This window comes from Silurus meridionalis, chromosome 8 (genome assembly GCF_014805685.1).
Source record: "Silurus meridionalis isolate SWU-2019-XX chromosome 8, ASM1480568v1, whole genome shotgun sequence".
In the NCBI taxonomy this organism is placed as follows: domain Eukaryota; kingdom Metazoa; phylum Chordata; class Actinopteri; order Siluriformes; family Siluridae; genus Silurus; species Silurus meridionalis.
In genome coordinates, this window is record NC_060891.1 from 27,147,249 (window position 1) to 27,165,122 (window position 17,874).

At 41.3% G+C, this 17,874-nt stretch overlaps 1 protein-coding gene across 1 annotated transcript in view; it reads right to left on the bottom strand.

Moving 5' to 3' along the window:
* Positions 1 to 2,642: 2,642 nt before the first annotated feature.
* Positions 2,643 to 17,874, bottom strand: part of lck (LCK proto-oncogene, Src family tyrosine kinase) — a 37,156-nt gene continuing 21,924 nt past the window's right edge. Inside the window, 5 exon segments of the mRNA XM_046855600.1 lie at positions 2,643 to 3,116; positions 3,386 to 3,517; positions 3,594 to 3,747; positions 6,067 to 6,143; positions 12,803 to 12,982. Of these exon segments, the coding sequence (XP_046711556.1) occupies positions 2,911 to 3,116; positions 3,386 to 3,517; positions 3,594 to 3,747; positions 6,067 to 6,143; positions 12,803 to 12,982 (749 nt within the window). The 3' untranslated portion in view covers positions 2,643 to 2,910.

The window sequence follows — 17,874 nt, forward strand, 5'->3', positions numbered from 1 at the left end:
GTGATGTCCCTCTAATAAACTCATTTCTAATCCTGTCCATCCTCGTCACTCCCAACGAACATCTCAACATCTTCAGCTCTGCTACCTCCAGCTCCACCTCCTGTCTTTTACTCAACGTTCATGCTGGTTCATAATGCATAGGATAAAGTCAGCAGATATCAAACAGAACTTAATTTAAAAATGTTTTAGTAAATGATGAAATAAACAAATAAGCAATTATAATAACCGCAATCTGGAATGAAAACAGTTCCAAAATAATTACATGGGAATCTTAGGTGTCCACATACTTTTGCCCATATAGTGGATTTTAAGTCCTAAAAGTGGATCATTGAGGTTTTTGATGACCTGAGCCTTACAAATAAAATGCTTGTCATGTAATCAGCCTCCACTGCCAAAGACCAGCTCCTAGAAGACATTCCTAGATCAGCTCTAGAAGCTCCTAGATGGAATTCCTAGATCAGCTCTAGAAGCTCCTAGAAGGAATTCCTAGATCAGCTGCCTTATTGAACATGATTAATGTGAACACTGACTGCACCCCAGACCTTCTCACCCTTGTGGCTGATGAACACAAATGTCCACAAAATCTAGTGGAACATCTTCCCAGAAGAGTGGGAGGAATTACCGGAGCAAATTCAGACTAAACTAAATGACGTATTGGGCGCCCCCTGCTGTAGCACAAGGGTCTGTGCAGTTTTTCGATTCGCAGTTGAAAACAAAAAATATGAATAAAGACACTTTTATTTAATTTGAATTAATATTGAATTCTATTTATTCAATCAGAGTAAAGTATAGAAATAAAAAATCCAAAAGTATTGGGACACCCGACTTTCTAGGCATATGTGGTGTTTTTTTTTTTTTTCTCCCAATTTCTTCAAACTGTTCCCAATAAGTCAAATGCACACAATTGTACCGGACGTCTTTGGATGCAGCTCCATGAAGAGTATGCTTTACATGGGTTGGAGCGGAAGATCATCTTCCAGGGATCCTCACCTCAGCTACATCAGGAGCTCATTATAAGGGTGAATGAGGATTAAATGTGGAATGAGATGCTCAGGTGTCCACAAACTTTTGGCCATAGGAATTATTATTTTTTTTTTAAATCTTCACTCTTGATGATGAAACGATGTTTCTGTATGACGGAGGTGATCAATTTGAACTACGATGATGTTTCACCCACAGTCTATCGACAGTGATGTTATTCTCCTATTATTTTTATTATTATTATAAAATACAGATGTTTTTTTCAGGGCACTAAAATCCACCCTGATTGTCGTGCTCAGTATTGTGTAATGAAAAGTGACGATGGTTCTCATTTCCATGCTGAAAAACGTCATTTATTTGTGAATATTTCGTGTTGTGTTTTTGTGTACCAGTTGCTGTGTTTTTGTGGTGTTCTCTTTATAATGTTGTTCTTTTACATTTTCTATTGCAGTCTGCTTTACTCCATCTATAAAAATGAATCTTAAACCAGTTTTAGCACGTTCTTTATGCGTACACACACACACACACAGACACACACACACAGACACACACACACAAAAGCAAGTGTGTGTGAGAGAATCTTCCTGTGCGTTCAGTCTTTTCCTTTGTCTATCCCCTGGTCAGTGTGAACGCTGGATTTTGATTGGCTGGAAGGAGTTCAGGTTGACGTTTCTCAGTTAAATCTGTGTTCCGAATTTACGTAAGTGCCTTTTATAGACGTTCGTAACCATAGTAACATCAAGATCCAGGTCCATCTGTGCGATTGTGATCCTCCATGAAGGAGTTTTGCGTGTGTTTGGACTTGTATGGTGATTTGGAGAAACGGCTTTCAGGAGAAGAAAACTGCACCAGGAGACTCCAACAGCTCCATTACCAGTCTAGACGTGATGCAGACGTGACTTCACGTACACACGGAAATGTCAGTAATTGTAATCTCCTGGCCCTACTTTATCTCTGGGTGTGATTCAGAGCAGCAGAAGTTTGAACTCCTCAGTGCTGGGAGGTGACCATGGTGTAAGGTGATAACACGTGTCTACGTGTGAGGCTGTACGCCGTTATAACGCTTCACCTCGTGCACTGTTCCACATGCGGCAGTATCATAAAGTTTGTAACACGCCAACAGATGGCAGCTCGACCCTGCACGCGCAGTCACAGGGTGCACTGACCTTCACAAGGCATCGTCCTGTGTGCCTGCTCACGTGCGCACCGTCACCGAGCAGACACGATCTCGCTTCCACACTCTACTCGCCAGATTTGACTCCACCTCCACCTCCAGAAGATGAAGATCCAGCTCAAAGCTCGTCGGGCGACACCTTTGCGGAGATCCGACGCGAATCACAGAAGGTGCTTGGGAGACGTTCCAGAAGAACACTGGGGGGCGCTGTAGTGCTGTGAAGGTGATGGGTTGTGTACCTTTTTGATGCCACCTCGAGTTTACTTTTCAAGAGACATCGTGAGGAGAAGTTCAGTTCGAAACAGTTTCTACTTTTGCGTTTTCTTTCCTGTAGAAATTGCACAAAAACACACTGTTTGCCGAATCCCCAGGAAAACCGTGCTGAATACAGTCGTAACGACGGTATTAGGAGGTGGATTGAGGTAGGATTCAGGTAGGACACCACTAAAGACTGATTTTGCCTTCTGGAGCAATTTGCAGTCAGAAATGAAAAATCATCATTTTATTTGGACTATTTATAGGCAGTTAAGCTAAACACAGACATGTTCAACACGGGATTACATACAAAGAGCAAATTTTGTGAAGAAAAAAAAAATAAAACACATGCAATAATCACCATCAGAAGAAAAGAAATATAATAAGAGACTCCATCGTCCTCAATCTGGGATCTCAGTAGGTTATGTACACCATGTAAGGCGAAGAAAAGATCATATATACGGATAATAATCAGTCTTTTTTGAAACCGTGGCCGATCCTCAGTAAGGCTGCTCCTGATACTGGCGCTCGGTTGCCGTGGTGAAGTCTTCCAGGACGCTGCGCAGGTATTCGAACGTGGGACGGTTCTCTGGGTTTTCCGTCCAACACTCCATCATTATGACGTACAGGTCCTCGGGGCAGTTATCGGGGCGGGGCATGCGGTAGCCTTTCTCCAGGTTCTGGATCACCTCAGGATTGGTCATACCTGAAAAGCAGAGCTCATCAATATCAACGTCAACATCTACCCTGAGATTCGACACCTTTTCAGACCTTTTAAGCATTCTGATTGGTCAAAATGGGGTGGTGTTTTATTTTCGTGGTAGGAAGAAGGCAGGGGGTCCTTGTTGAGCTGTGAATGAGCTTTGAATGAGCTGTAAATGAGCTCTAAATTAGCTATTAATTATCTGTGAATTATCAGATTTCACTCAATATAAACAAATCATGATGTTGATGTTCATGTCAGGCTTCAGGTACCTGGGTAAGGAATTCTGCCGTAGGTCACGATCTCAGTCAGCAGGATGCCAAAAGACCAGACGTCTGATTTGATGGAGAAGGTGCCGTAGTTGATGGCTTCAGGAGCCGTCCATTTGATGGGAAACTTCGCACCTTTGAGGAGAATAGAAACATTTTCAGTGCGGTTCTGGTCAAACAGAGTTTACAGGGTTCGGCCATGATGTCTCACCTTCTCTGGCTGTGTACTCGTTGTTCTCGATTAGCCGAGCGAGGCCGAAGTCTGCGATCTTGCAGATGAGTTCCTCAGACACCAGGATGTTGGCGGCTCTCAGGTCTCTGTGGATGTAGTTCTTCTGCTCGATGTAGGCCATACCATCAGCGACCTGCAGGGGGCAGCACGTCATTACAAATGAAGTGTGTGTTTCTTTCTCTTTCTTTTTCTGTGTGTGTGTGTGTGTGTGTGTGCGTGTAGACAGGTAGTGGTCGAGAAACAGACATGTGGTCCAAGTTCCTGAGTATGGGAGTGCCCTGCTTCCCTCTGTTCAACCTTTGACCTGTGCTGGTCTTCTCCACCCAGATATCAGAGAGAGGTTATTTCTCTTTTCCTACTGGATAAGTTCTTGTCCTGTTCTCCTATTGGAGCTACAGGATTCTGAGGCCTGGATTCCGCCAGTTTGTTTTCTCATATCACCATTTACTATCCCTAATGATCACCCAGAGGCTGACAAACATCTCCTTTTACCCACTTTACCATCCTGAGAAGCTTCACCTTCTATCATCCTGAGACCCATCAGCTTCTCTTTATGCCACTGTGGAACCCACAAGCTTTAATTTCTACCAGTCTGAGATCCACAATCTTCTTCATCTATCATCCTCAGACACACAAGCTTCTCATTCTGCCATTGTGGAACCCCCAGGCTCCTCTTTCTTCCATCCTGAGACCCATAAGTTTCTCCTTTTTCTCACCCCCAAACTCCTACTGACTTCCTGACATCTACATGTTCATCTTCCGCCATCCCTGACCCCAAACACACCGTTTTCTAGCATCCTAAAACACAGATCTCTAGATCTCTCTGATTGTGAAGTCCATAAGCTCCTCCTCTGCCACCCTGAGACCTTCAGGTTTCTCTTCTTTTCTCTTCTAATTTCTCTCTATACCCCTTTCTCTTCTCTCTCCCTTTTTCCTCTCTCACACACTCTCTCTTTTCTCTTCTCTCCTTTCATGCTTTTTTTCTCTGCCCTATTCTTTCCTTCTTTTCTCAAACTCTTTTATAGTTACTCTTTAGAGTTACTGTGAGGGTGAGGTTTGAAGAGGTGTGTTTGAGAAACAAAAATGGAAAAAAAATTGTGTGTGTGTGTGTGTGTGTGTGTGTGTGTGTGTGTGTGTGTGTTTGAGAGAGAGAAAGAGAAAGAGCAGAGGCATTGTTTCTATAATGGCACTAGATAAGAACTAGATGTTAAAAACCAAAACCAAAGCATGACAGATGCTTATCTGTGGCAGTAACGTTTTTGAAAATGTGTGCGTGTTTTCACAGAAATGTGTGTGTGTGTGTATGTGTGTTGGAGAGAGAGAGAGAGAGAGAGAGAGAGAGAGAGAGAGAGAGAGAGAAAGATAAATATAAACTTATGCTGATAAGCCAAATTTTCACCCATAAGTGAGATGTGACAAGTTTTTTGGCAGTTGGTAGAGATAAGTGTGTGTGTGTGTGTGTGTGTGTGTGTGTGTGTGTGTGTGTGTGTGTGTGTGCGCGCAATACGCTTAAAACAATCGGACCGGTTTAATCTTTACAACTTGACAGAGATTCAGTCGTTACACTGACACAAACTTCCTTCTCACAAGGTCATGTGACCAAAGTGACCTCATGGGACCTGCAAAGCCGCATCACCAGCCCTTGTTATTATTGCCTTTTAAATTCTTGATTGTGATTGGTCAGAAAGTAAGAAAGCCTGTACAAGCAAAAGCTGCTTTTTGTCTTTTTAACTTCAAGAAAGAGAGAGAGAGAGAGAGAGAGAGAGAGAGAGAGAGAGAAAGAGAGAGCATGATGGTAGTTGTAGTGGTAGTTGTAGTGGTAGTGGTAATGGTAGTAGTGGTGGTGGTGGTTTTTGTAGTGGTATTTAATTAGTATTTATTTGGAATACTGTGTGTGTGTGTGTGTGTGTGTGTGTGTGTGTGTGTGTGTGTGTGTGTGTGTGTTTATACAGAGCAGAAGTTATTCAGTTCTTCTCATGTGGAATCTGTTTGTGTGAGTTATTTTCTTATTATGAGATTATAGATCAGATTATCAGATCGGATTAAACAGTAGCACTACAGATTACTGCATAAACTCTAATCCCAGTGGGAAAAGATTGTTATTCATTTAGTTTTGTCCACACAGTGTATTTTGAAGGAAAAACAATGTATGTCATACATGAGATTGTACATTGTACAGTTATTCAGCCTGTTTGCTGAGATCTATTTTTATATTCCTCATTTATTTGTTGTTTCGAGAAATAAATGTTCTTGGAGAAAAAGAATCGAAAATTAAAGTCGATAGAAATAGTTTGGTCTGTTGTATTGTTTTAGTAGAAAACGTTACAACAGTTAAAAAAAATGCATGTAATCCAGATGTTTGTGCCTGAATGTAGACGAGTGATGGATTCACGACGCTGTGACGTTTGTCAGTGTGAAGCGGAAGCGTGTTTGACGTGTGCGTGAGACGAACCTGCGAGGCCATATCGATCAGGGTGTTGATCTGCAACTTTGATCCTTCTGGCGTTTTCAGAAAATCCACCAGGCTGCCTAGAAATATCAAACACACACACAGACACACACACACACACACACACACACACACATTTTAATTATTGATCTTTTTTTTAATTTATTTTTGACCTTAGCATTGACCATAACTATCTACAATTCAATACTAGTAAATACTAGTGTGTGTGTGTGTGTGTGTGTGTGTGTGTGTGTGTGTTTGTATATGATGAAATGCAGACTTAAATTTTTCATACAAAAACAAAACAAACAACAACCAAAAAATGTTTTGCCAAAAGTATTGGGACACCCGACTTTTCCAGCCATATATGTTTCTTTCCCAAACTTTATCCACAGAATATCTGTGGATGCTTTGAGAAGCATGAAATTTTCCCAAACATGTTCCAGCATGACAATACCCCTGTGCACAAAACCAGTTCCATGAAGATCTGCTTTCCATGGCTTGGAGTGGTAGATCTACATTATTGAGCACTTTTGGGATGAATGTGAACGTTGACTGTACCCCAGGAACCTCGTGACCTTCTCACCTACATCACTACCTGACTTTAATAACACCCTAGTGGCTGAACGAATCTCCACACAAATCTAGTGCAACATCTTCCCAGAGAAGTGGAGGTTATTAAAACAGCAATGGGAACTAAATGTGAGCAACAGTATAGTGGTCACAATCATATAGTGTATAATATTTAATAAAAACTACTAGATTTTATACGCTACAGAAGCACAAGCTTTCGGTTTCAGCCTTATTGTTTTGGAAAAAGAAGAGAAGAATGGAAGGGAGGCGGCAGAGTAACTGATGATATTTCGCTGCCAAAGCGTCTTCCAGACCTGATACGAGGGCATGAATAGCAGCAGAGAAGCTTTCGATTCTAAAAGGAGAACACAACATTCTCAGGAAATCCCGCGGCCCGTCACCGCCATGCCCGTGACGTCTCGCTCATGTTCCTCAGATGTTTAGGAAAAAGAGGAATGTTTCTGCTATTAGGAAGTTCCTTCAGGAAAAAGCACTTGCAGGAACTCCAGGAACTCTTGGCATGTCAAAGTTCACAAATCAAGTTTAGACCCCTTACTGAAAAACCATAGAAACTCTCATAGAAAGTTTTAATGGGAATAATGGAATGTGCATTGGTTTTAATGGTTATAATGGTAACTGTATTGGTTTTAGTGGTTATAATGGGAATAGTAATGGGTTTACTGGTATTATGGGATTAACATTAACTTTTTCATTGGTTTTAGAGTTATAATGAGATTGATATTGGTTTTAATGGTTATATTGGGAATTGTAATGTGTTTAATGGTTATATTGGGAATTGAATCTATTCCTGTGGTTATAATGGGATCTACAATGGTTTTAATGGTTATAATGGGATCTGTAATGCTTTAATAGTTGTTTTACTGGTTTTGATGGTTATAGTGGGATTTATATTATTTTTAATGGTTATAATAAGAACTGAAATAGTTTTAATGGTTATAATGGGACATGTATAGGTTTTAATGGTCTTTATATGAATTGCATTGGGATTAATGTTATAATGGGATTGACAATGTTTTTAATGGTATTACAGAAATGTTATCGATTTGAATGGTTAAAATGGAAACCATTGGGGTTTTAATGGTTATATTGGGATTTGTTTTCATTTGAATGGTTATAATATGATTTGTTATGTTTTAATGGTTATAATGGGAATGACATTGTTTTTGATGGTTATAATAGGAATTGTATTGGTTATGATGGTCATAACAGGAATTAAATGGGATTATAATGGGAAATATACACCCATATTTTAATGGTTATATTGGGGTTTGTTCTATTGTTTTTGATAGGTATACTGGGATTTGTAATTTTGTAATGGTTATGTTACTGGTTTTTATGGTTATAATGAGATTTGGATTATTTTTAATGGTTATAATAGGAATCGTATTGGTTTTAATGGTATAATGGGATTGACTTTGGTATTAATGGTTATAATGATAATTGTATTGGTTTTGATAGTTATAATGGGATTTGTACTGTTTTATGGGTTATTTTAATGGTTTTGATGGTTATGATGAAATCTGCAATATTTATAATGGGTATAATAGACATTGTACAGGTCATTTGAATAAGAATGGTATTGGGCTTAATGGTATGTAATGGGATTGGCATTGGTTTTAATAATTATTACCATCAATCTTTTGGGTCTCTGTTGAGTTTGTTGGCATGTTGACATGAATACCAGTAAGGACCAGTAGAACGCTTTTGGGAGCCTAAAGATCACATGTTGGTGTTTACTGGAATCCAATAAAAAACATCGGGACCTTTAGATGAAGCCTCCAGATTATCAAAGCTTTTTACACCAGTAGAATTTAATGGAAGCTATTAAGCTATTTTTAAAAGTTAACAGCTGATGGTTTGTAATGGGATTTGTAGTGGAAACCATTAGAATTTCTGTAATGTTATAATTGTATTTTTTTCCTTCCAGAAGGACTCTTCGAATCAACCTTCATTTGAATAAATCACAATCGTGGCACTTGTGATTATTTGCGATGAGAAAGAGAAAAGAAAAGAAAGAAAAAGAGAGAAAGAGAAAAGAAAAGAAAGGAAAAGAGAGAAAGAGAGAGAGAAAAGAGGGTGTAAAAACACAGAGGCCAAAAACAGCAACAACACAAGCAGCGATTGTCCGTGCGTCGCTTCCTCATCAAGGGGCTTTTTGTTTTCGCGAGGTCGCTCGAGGAGAACAGCGTGTGCTGGGATTCACATGACAACACGTACGGTATTTGTGTGAAAGCAACACCGGGTGTGTGTGTGTGTGTGTGTGTGTGTGTGTGTGTGTGTGTGTGTTCATGCAGAGTTGAACGATTTTTGGAGCTCTGAGGATCAGAAAGCAGCTGATGGAGAGATCCACTGAGCAGGAGGAGACGAAGACGTACACACGGTGTTTTCTTCCTTTTGCACTACAGCAAATTCACAGCGATTCATAGTTTTTATCCGTTTATTGTCACGAAGCGTCTTTAGTAAAAACCCCGCTGTGTGAGCAGAGAGAGGTTCAAAATACACTTTTTTTATGAACATTTTAGTGCCACGTTAGAAACTAAAAACATACTGCAATTAGACAGAAATTCTCTCCAGCGTGCGAACGCGGGTTGCTCAGTAGGTGATTATTATTATGGGATGTACAGGTTTCTTCTCGTCGTTGCTTAGCGCCAACAACGACGGCGCCTCCCTTCGCGTGCCATAAACGTCACGTCATGTTCGTTCCTGCATGGGCTTCTCCCAGAAGAGAAGTGCACACTTCTCTCCCGTCAGAGAAGTGACTCTCCGAAACGGTTTGCACGTGAGCTACAAAACGCTCACAATGGTCACCTCGCGACAATGAGGCGAGTTCCCGTTTTCCCTTCAAGTAAAGGAACAGGCTTTTGGAGGGCATGCAGGAGAAATCGACTTCACCTGACCTTTCCTGCCACACGTGGTTCTTCTCCAAACTGTTATCACAAAGCTGGAGGCACACAATTGTACAGGACGTCTTTGGATGCGGTGAAATAAGATTTTGTTCACTTGTTGGAAACCCGAACGTGTTCCAGCATGGCAGTGCCTCTGTGCTCAAAGCAAACCATGAAGATCTGCTTTACATGGTTTTAAGTGGAAGATCTCCTGCTGTAGAGCTCTGATCTCAACCCTTCTGAACATGACGAATGTGAACGCTGAGTGCACCCCAGGCCTCCTCACATCTCCTACATCAGTCCCTGACTTTACCAACACCCAAATGATCACAAACTCTAGTGGAACATCTTCCCAAAATAGGGAATTATAAAAGCAAAGCTCAGTGGTTGAAGCTGGACTGTGGATTTGGAAGGTCACAAGGTCAAATCCCAGCACCACCACTAAGCTGCAAATGTTGGGCCCTTGAGAAAGGCCCCTAATACTTAACTGGTTGGTTGGAAGTGGCTCTGGATAACGGTTCTTCCAAATGCCATAAATATAAATATTATTGATCCCAATCGATGCTTCTTTTAACCACAGGATCTCTTTCGAACTTATAGCAGCACATTTTCTGTAAAATTCAGTTTGAGTTCAGGATTTTTTAACTGGCTTGCACGTGGGCTACACGTGGGCTTCACATATCCCAGTGATATTAGGAATCTGGGGTCAGCCATGATACAGCACTTCTGGAGCACAGAGGGGTTAAGGGGCCTTGCTCAAGGGCCCGAACAGTGTTGGCCAGGGGTTGAACCACTGAACTTTCATCTAATACCTGATAAAAAAAAAATACAGTGTATGGAGAAAAGGTTTGCTGTTATTTAAATTTACAGCATTTGGCAGATGCTCTTATCCAGAGTGATTAAGGGCCTTACTCAGGGGCCCAGCAGTGGCATCTGGGTGTGTCTTTGATTTGAACTCACGACCTTCTTATCAAAAGTCCAACGCCTTCAGATTCTGGAGCTTGAGGATTGAGGAGCTTCCTGGGGTGCAGACAGCGTTCACATGTAATTATGTTCAATAGCGTTGGAGCTCTACAGCAGGAAGATCTTCCAGATAGATCTTTATAAAGCTCGCTTTGGAACAGGTTTGGGTTTCGTAGCTCAATTGAAGATACAATTTCATGCTACCACCTCCAAAGACGTCCGATACAATCCGAGTTTGTGGGAACAGTTCGGTGGAAGGAGCACAGACAGTTGGAAAAGACGGGTGTCCTGATATTTTGGTCCTGTAGTCGTGTATATGCTTGCTGTTAGTGTGAAGGTGTGTGAAGGAGAGTCAGGAGGAGTGGACGACTTGTGTAGCTATTTGTGTACAAAACACACACACACACACACACACACACACAGAGAGAGAGAGAGAGAGAGAGAGAGAGAGAGAGAGAGAGAGAGAGAGATCTGTCCGTTTGAGGGAGAAAGTCAGCGAAAGCTCTTGATGTTCTCAGTGTTGCTATTTTTAAAGGTGACCTATGCAACCTGTGTCACTTCAACTTTGATGTTCTTTTTTTTTTAGATGCTGCAGAAAGCTTCGCAAGCCTCATCCGGCCTTTAACACACACACACACACACACACACACACACACACACACACACACACACACACACACACACACACACACACACATCTTCAAGGTCATAGGCTGTTGTTTTTTCGTTTTTTTTTCTACAAGGAAGCCGGTATATGTTTTTGTCGAACCACACACACACACACACACACACACACACACACACACACACACACATACACATTCGTGACAGGAAACGTTTTTTTTTTTTTTTTTTTTTTTTTGCACGCTTTACGAGTGGAACTTTTCCAGAATCCCCCAGCAGACCAGACATTACCCAGTGATGAGTAAGTTCATGTTTGTAGTCTCTGGTGAATTCTTGTATCAGTTATTCAGGTTCAAGCATGTGTGTGATGTGGACACACACACACACACACACACACACACACACACACACACACATACTGAAAGTTTAATACTTTAATATGTTAGATCAGGGTTTGTAAAGTAATGTGTGAAAACAGACACAATATCCTGTACGTTCATGGCTCGGTCATAGTACGTCACATTTTATGGCATCCTGCAGACACCCGTATCTTATTAGGGTTGAGGGGCCTTGCTCAAGGGCCCATCAGTGGCACCCTGGTGAGGCTGGGATGCAAACTCATGCCCTTCCAATCCAAACACTAACATTTGATCCACTGAGCTTCCACTCCTCTGGATCAGGGAGGGATCACATTCTCATGGTGGATGATTTCATATCCTGGTGAACTCAATGTTTTATTCAGTTAAATGCTACTGAAATGGTCAGATGTAGTGATTGATGCAAAAGTATTGGCACACCTGACTTTTCTAGCCATATGTGCTTCTTCCCCAAACTGTTCCCACAACCTTCGGTGTGCACTCCAACTACAAGATTCAATTTGTTTTTCGGATCGGACCACACGGACCAGCCGTCGCACCACACGTGCATCAATGATCCTCGTCCCCCACGACCCTGTCGCCGGTACACCACTGTTCCTTCCTTGGACCACTTTTGATAGATTCTGACCAGCAACATCCCACAAGAGCTGCAGTTTTGGAGACGCTCTGACCCAGACGTCTAGACGTCTCAATTTGTCAAACTCGCTCAAATCCTTACGCCCATTTTTTCTGCTTCTAACATCAACTTTGAGGACAAAATGTTCACCTGCTGCCTAATAAATAAATCCACCCACTAACAGGTTCCATGATGAAGATCATCAGTGTTCTTCACTTTTATATATATACTGTATGTGTTATACTTATGCAGCACTTAACACACCTTTTATCTGCATTTCATCCACACACACACATACACACAGTGTGACAAAAATCTCCAGAATCAACACACACTACAATACATGACTTATTCACACACAGCTCTTTAAACCCAGCGCCTGAAAACGTTCACAAACATGACGGGATTAACACAACACCACAACGTCCTTTTTAAACCCTCTGCTAGAACAAAGGAACCTGCTGAGGATTGAACTCACAAATCTCTCAAACACTGGAACTGGGTCAAGAAGTAAAATCCAGCTTAAACTTTAATAACACTCTCCTTTTGAACCCAGGACAGAAGACACGTACGTGCAGCTACACGTTTAACGTAAACAGGTGAAGAGAAGCGAGTGTATATTCTGCATAAACGACCACGGATTCATCAGACATCCGACTTTCTCCATCTCTTCCGCTTACCGTTCTCCATGTACTCTGTGACGATGTAGATGGGTTCCTGCGTGACCACGGCGAAGAGACGAACGAGCCGTAGGTGCTGCAGGTTCTTCATCAGGTTCGCTTCAGCCAGGAACGCCCCGATGGACATGGTTCCCGCTTTCAGACTCTTGATAGCCACTCTCCGGTTATTATTGTACAAACCTGGGTGGGTAGAAAGAAGTCAATAAACATCTAATAATTCATGTTTCTTTCTTCTCCTTCTGTCACTGTCATTCTCTCTCTTATGCTCCTGAGATACCACTACCATCCCGTTTCCTACTTAGACCTGCCTGATCCATTGATGCCCTATGAAGTTCTCTTCAGTTGTGCAGTTCAGTATGTTCTCCATACGAACAGCCTAAAGATCTATGAGGTTCCTCAAGAGCCATGTAGAAGGATTTGGACTAAACAGCGTGCTACAATGGTTTAATTTCCGTGAGCAGGTATGCACTTCAACCTCAACCTCAGTGATGGATCTCAGGTCTTTTTTGAGTTTGGTTCTTCTTAAGTTTTCTTTTTTATACCCAGCAGTGAAACGCATTCGAGTAAATGTACTTCGTTACTGTGCTTTAATCATTTTGTGGCTACTTTCTAATTTTTATTGAGAATCAATGCTATAAGCAAATCTTTCTCTTGATTCAACTACATTTATCAGCTCGGAGTATTTGGGTCTGTATTATGCTAACCAGGTTTTTGCTAATTGCGCAAAGGGGATGATTCTGGTGGGCTGATGAAACGAAACAAAACAAAACAAAACAGGACATTCACTCAATTTTGTGCCGCTATATAATGTATATGAATGTTAGCATGTTAAAAAGGTCGAGGTGGCATGCGAGGTGTCATGGTGGTCTGTTTATTTGTCCCTGAAATCCCCTTCTTGCTGTATGCTGCTGTGTATTTGGTAACTGTCTGTGATTAGAACCGGACATGGACAATACACAGATGGAGTGTCAAGATAACGGGGTTATAGCCGTGATCACGACACGGCAGCTTCCTGTTTAGGGTTGAATAACAAACGAGCGCTAATGAGAAGAGCGAAGTGACCTGATCGTGCGATCACAATCAGTTAATCTGAGAAAGCCGAACAATAAAACACAGCGAACAGAGCGTTCTCTCAACGCCAACGTGTGGGACAACGATGTGTTCTGATAAACAAACGGAAACGCCAGAGTTTATGTTCAGCCTGAAATGTGTCTATTCCTATTTCTCTCTTCTCAATTGTGCAATAACAATAATAATTAGTTACACATGCAATAGCTTTTTATAGCTATTATTCTTACTTTTCTCCCATCTGTTATTGTTCATTTTCTTTTTACTCTGAGCAACTGCAGTCAAATCATTTCCCTTTAAAATGTTCTTATTAGCTTTCCCTATTAGCCCACTGCATTTACCTAGCCTAGCAATCTTTTATTAGCCTTTTATATTTGACCAAATTAGCAGCTTAATGGTGGTGCTGGGATTTGAACTCACAGAGCACAGTAATACCTTAACCCTGAGCCTCACCAACAGCTAGCCCATAGCTCATAGCTAGCTCATAGCTCATAGCTAGCTCATGGATAGCTAGCTCACAGCTAGCTCATAGCTCATAGCTTGCTCATAGCTAGCTCATTATTATAGTAACATATGAAAACAGACACCCTAACCCTAACCCTCACCCATCCTGTGCGTTTATGGCTCGGTCATAGTACGTCACATTTTATGGCATCCTGCAGACACCCGTATCTTATTAGGGTTGAGTGGCACCCTGGTGAGGCTGGGATGCGAACTCATGCCCTTCCAATCCAAACACCAACATCAGAAGAGTGGAGCTCATTATAAGAGGAAATTGAGACTGAATTTGTAATGGGATGCTCACAAACATTTGTCTTTATGGAGTCTTTGGGCTTCTGAATGTGCTGAAGTTTCCCAGCAAAATAAAAGTTATAGATGAATTGTGTTCAGGGACATTCCATTCCTGCACCATTGACTTTCCTCTGGTTTCCCAGGCGAGGATCCTCATTCAGCGCTTTGTAGCATCTGAGCAGACGTACTTGGATTACTCCACGCTCAGGTCGAGACGTGTTTCCTCACATCTCTCAATTATTCATTCAATTTCTAAAGGCTTAACCCAGATCTTCAGATGCAAGTAGCGACAAATTCACACAGACGTTTTAAACAAAGACATGAGAACACCCATAGAGAGAGGGAGAGAGAGAGAGAGAGAGAGAGAGAGAGAGAGAGAGAGAGAGAGAGAGAGAGAGAGAGAGAGAGAGAGGGTTTACCGCCAATGGACACGACATGCTAAATAATTTTTAATGATGATAAGATCTGATTTATTTTACTTTACTATTTGTTTAGTCATCAACGTTTGGCGCCGCCGAACGGCGAAGACCAAACCTGGAGGTGGCGGTCTGTGTGAAATGAAAACCCGAGCTTTTGTGTGGTGTGTGTGGTGTGTGTGTGTGTGTGTGTGTGTGTGTGTGTGTGTGTGTGTGTGTGTGTGTGTGTGTGTGTGTGTGTGTGTGTGTACAGCTGCTGGTTGCCTTCCAGGTAAAAGGATATCAATGGGAGTGAACATGATACAACATGATCAGTAATCACATTATCATCTCAAGCACCAAAAAGGTTGCAATGTTTTTACATTTTTTATCATCATCTTGCTTGCACACAACTAATCTGTATAATATGTACAGTATATATGATTTATTAATAATAATTAGTAGTATTATTATAAACAAGGCTGTTAATTAGTAGACACGCCCCATTTTCATTCACCCGCCCTCCTTTTTCGGTCCACAAAGAAAAACATGATGTTTTTACAGCCATAACATTTTACATTATACGGCCAAAAATATTGGGAGACCCAACTTTTCCGTGCCTCAATTTGCTTTCCATGGGTTGAAACGGAAGATCTCCCTGCCATTGAGCTCCAACCCTACGGAACACCTATGTTTCACACTGACTGCCCCCCAGGCCTCTAGTGATTGGAAGATCGGAATCATTTTTGTGACTTGGTTCTTTGAATCTCATTCATCAGAATTAACAAATTTTCTTTTGAAGTCGATTCGTTCCTTTGATCAGAAATGAAAAAAAAAATGGTGCGTTTTCAATATGCAGATTCCCAACACGTCTACGTACACCGACTTTGACTATAGTTCCAATAATTTATATAAAGGGAGTATTAGGGGTGTAACGTACATGTATTGCTATTGAAATCTTTGGGCACACGTGTACCGAATGCAGTCCTTTTTACGTGCGGAACAGAGTTAAAATCCGAGTTCCCTCAGGAACCTTTTTTTACTGGCGAACGGCAAGTTTGTTGAGTTTCCGCCTCATTGAGCGCATTTTATTATTATTATTAATATTATTATTAATAAACTAGAAAACATACACAACAATGCCAGGGGTATAAAAAGAAACTAAAGTTAGCGCAGTATCACTGTGGCTACTCGCTCCGTACCGGAAATACCATTTGCACATGCATGAAAACGCTAAACAATCCATAGCACTAGCGTTAGCCGCTAACCAGGAAGTGGCTAACGCTAGCGCTATGGATTGTTTAACGTTTTATGTTCAGCTTCAAGAATGTTTCTTAAAAGGAGAAAATCCTGACAATTTCAAATATCGATGGAGTGAATAAATGAATGAGGAAAGGAATGAAGATATTTGTTAAAGTCTGCTGAAATAAATAGAACAGTTCAGTATAACTTATGTTTTGAAAATTAAATATTAAATGTAAAACACACACTGAACTGCGTTATTAAAAAACGACAAGCATTTTTATGTTTCGCATTTGTATCGAAGTTGAACAGAACTGTGACTTAAAAAACGAGGTACATACCGAACTGTGAATTTTGTGTACCTTTACACCCCTAATATGTACAGGTGCATCTCAATAAATTAGAATATCATTAAAAAGGTGATTTATTTTAGTAATTCAGTACAAAAATGTATTATAATATCTAAAAAAATTAGAATACTTCATAACACCAATCAAAAAAAACATTTTAAGTGAATTGTTGGCCTTCTGGAAAGTGTTTATTTTCTGTACATGTACTCAGTACTTGGTCGGGGCTCCTTTTGCTTTAATTACTGCCCTAATTGGGCGTGGCATGAGGTGGTATAGAAGCTCAGGTTTCTTTGAGAGTGGCCTTCATTTCCTCTGGATTTTTTGGTCTCTTGTTTTTTATTTTCCTCTTGATAATATTCCAGAGATTCTCTGTGGAGGTCAGGTCTGGTGAGTTTGGTCCAGTCAATCACACCAACACCATGGTCATTTAACCAACTTTTGGTGCTTTTGACAGTGTGAGCAGGTGCCAAATCCTGCTGGAAAATGAAATCAGCATCTTCATGAAGCTGGTCAGCAGAGGGAAGCATGAAGTGCTCTAAAACTTCCTGGTAGATGTCTGTGCTGAACATGGACTTGATAAAACACAGTGGACCAACACCAGCAGATGACACGAGTCTCCAAACCAACACTGACTGTGCAAACTTTACACCGGACCTCAAGCAGATTGGATTCTGTGCCTCTCTTCTCCTCCTCTTCTTCTTCCAGACTCTGGGACCCTGATTTCCAAATGAAATGCGAACTTTCCCTTTTATCTGAAAAGACGACTTTGTCCCACTGAGCAACAGTCCAGTCCTTTTTGTCCTTTGTCCAGGTAAGACACCTCTGACGTTGTCTCTGGTTCAGCAGTGGCTCGACACGAGGAACGAGTCAGTTGTAGGTCATAGAGACGTCTGTGTTTGGAGGCTCGTGAAGAACTGACTCCAGCTGCAGTCCACTCTTTGTAAATCTCCCCAAATTCTTGAATCTGCTTCGTTTCACCTTTTTCTACCACATTTTTTCCTTCTATTCAACTTTCCATTAATGTGCTTGGATACAGCAGTCTGTGAACAGCAGCTTCTTCAGCAATGACCTTTTGTGTCTCACCCTCTATGTGCAATATCATCTTCTGGACAACTGTCAAGTCAGCAGTCTTCCACCATGATTGTGGAGCCTGAACCAGACTGAGACACCATTTAAAGGCTCAGGAAACCTGAGCAGGTGTTTGGATTTAATGAGCTGATTAGAG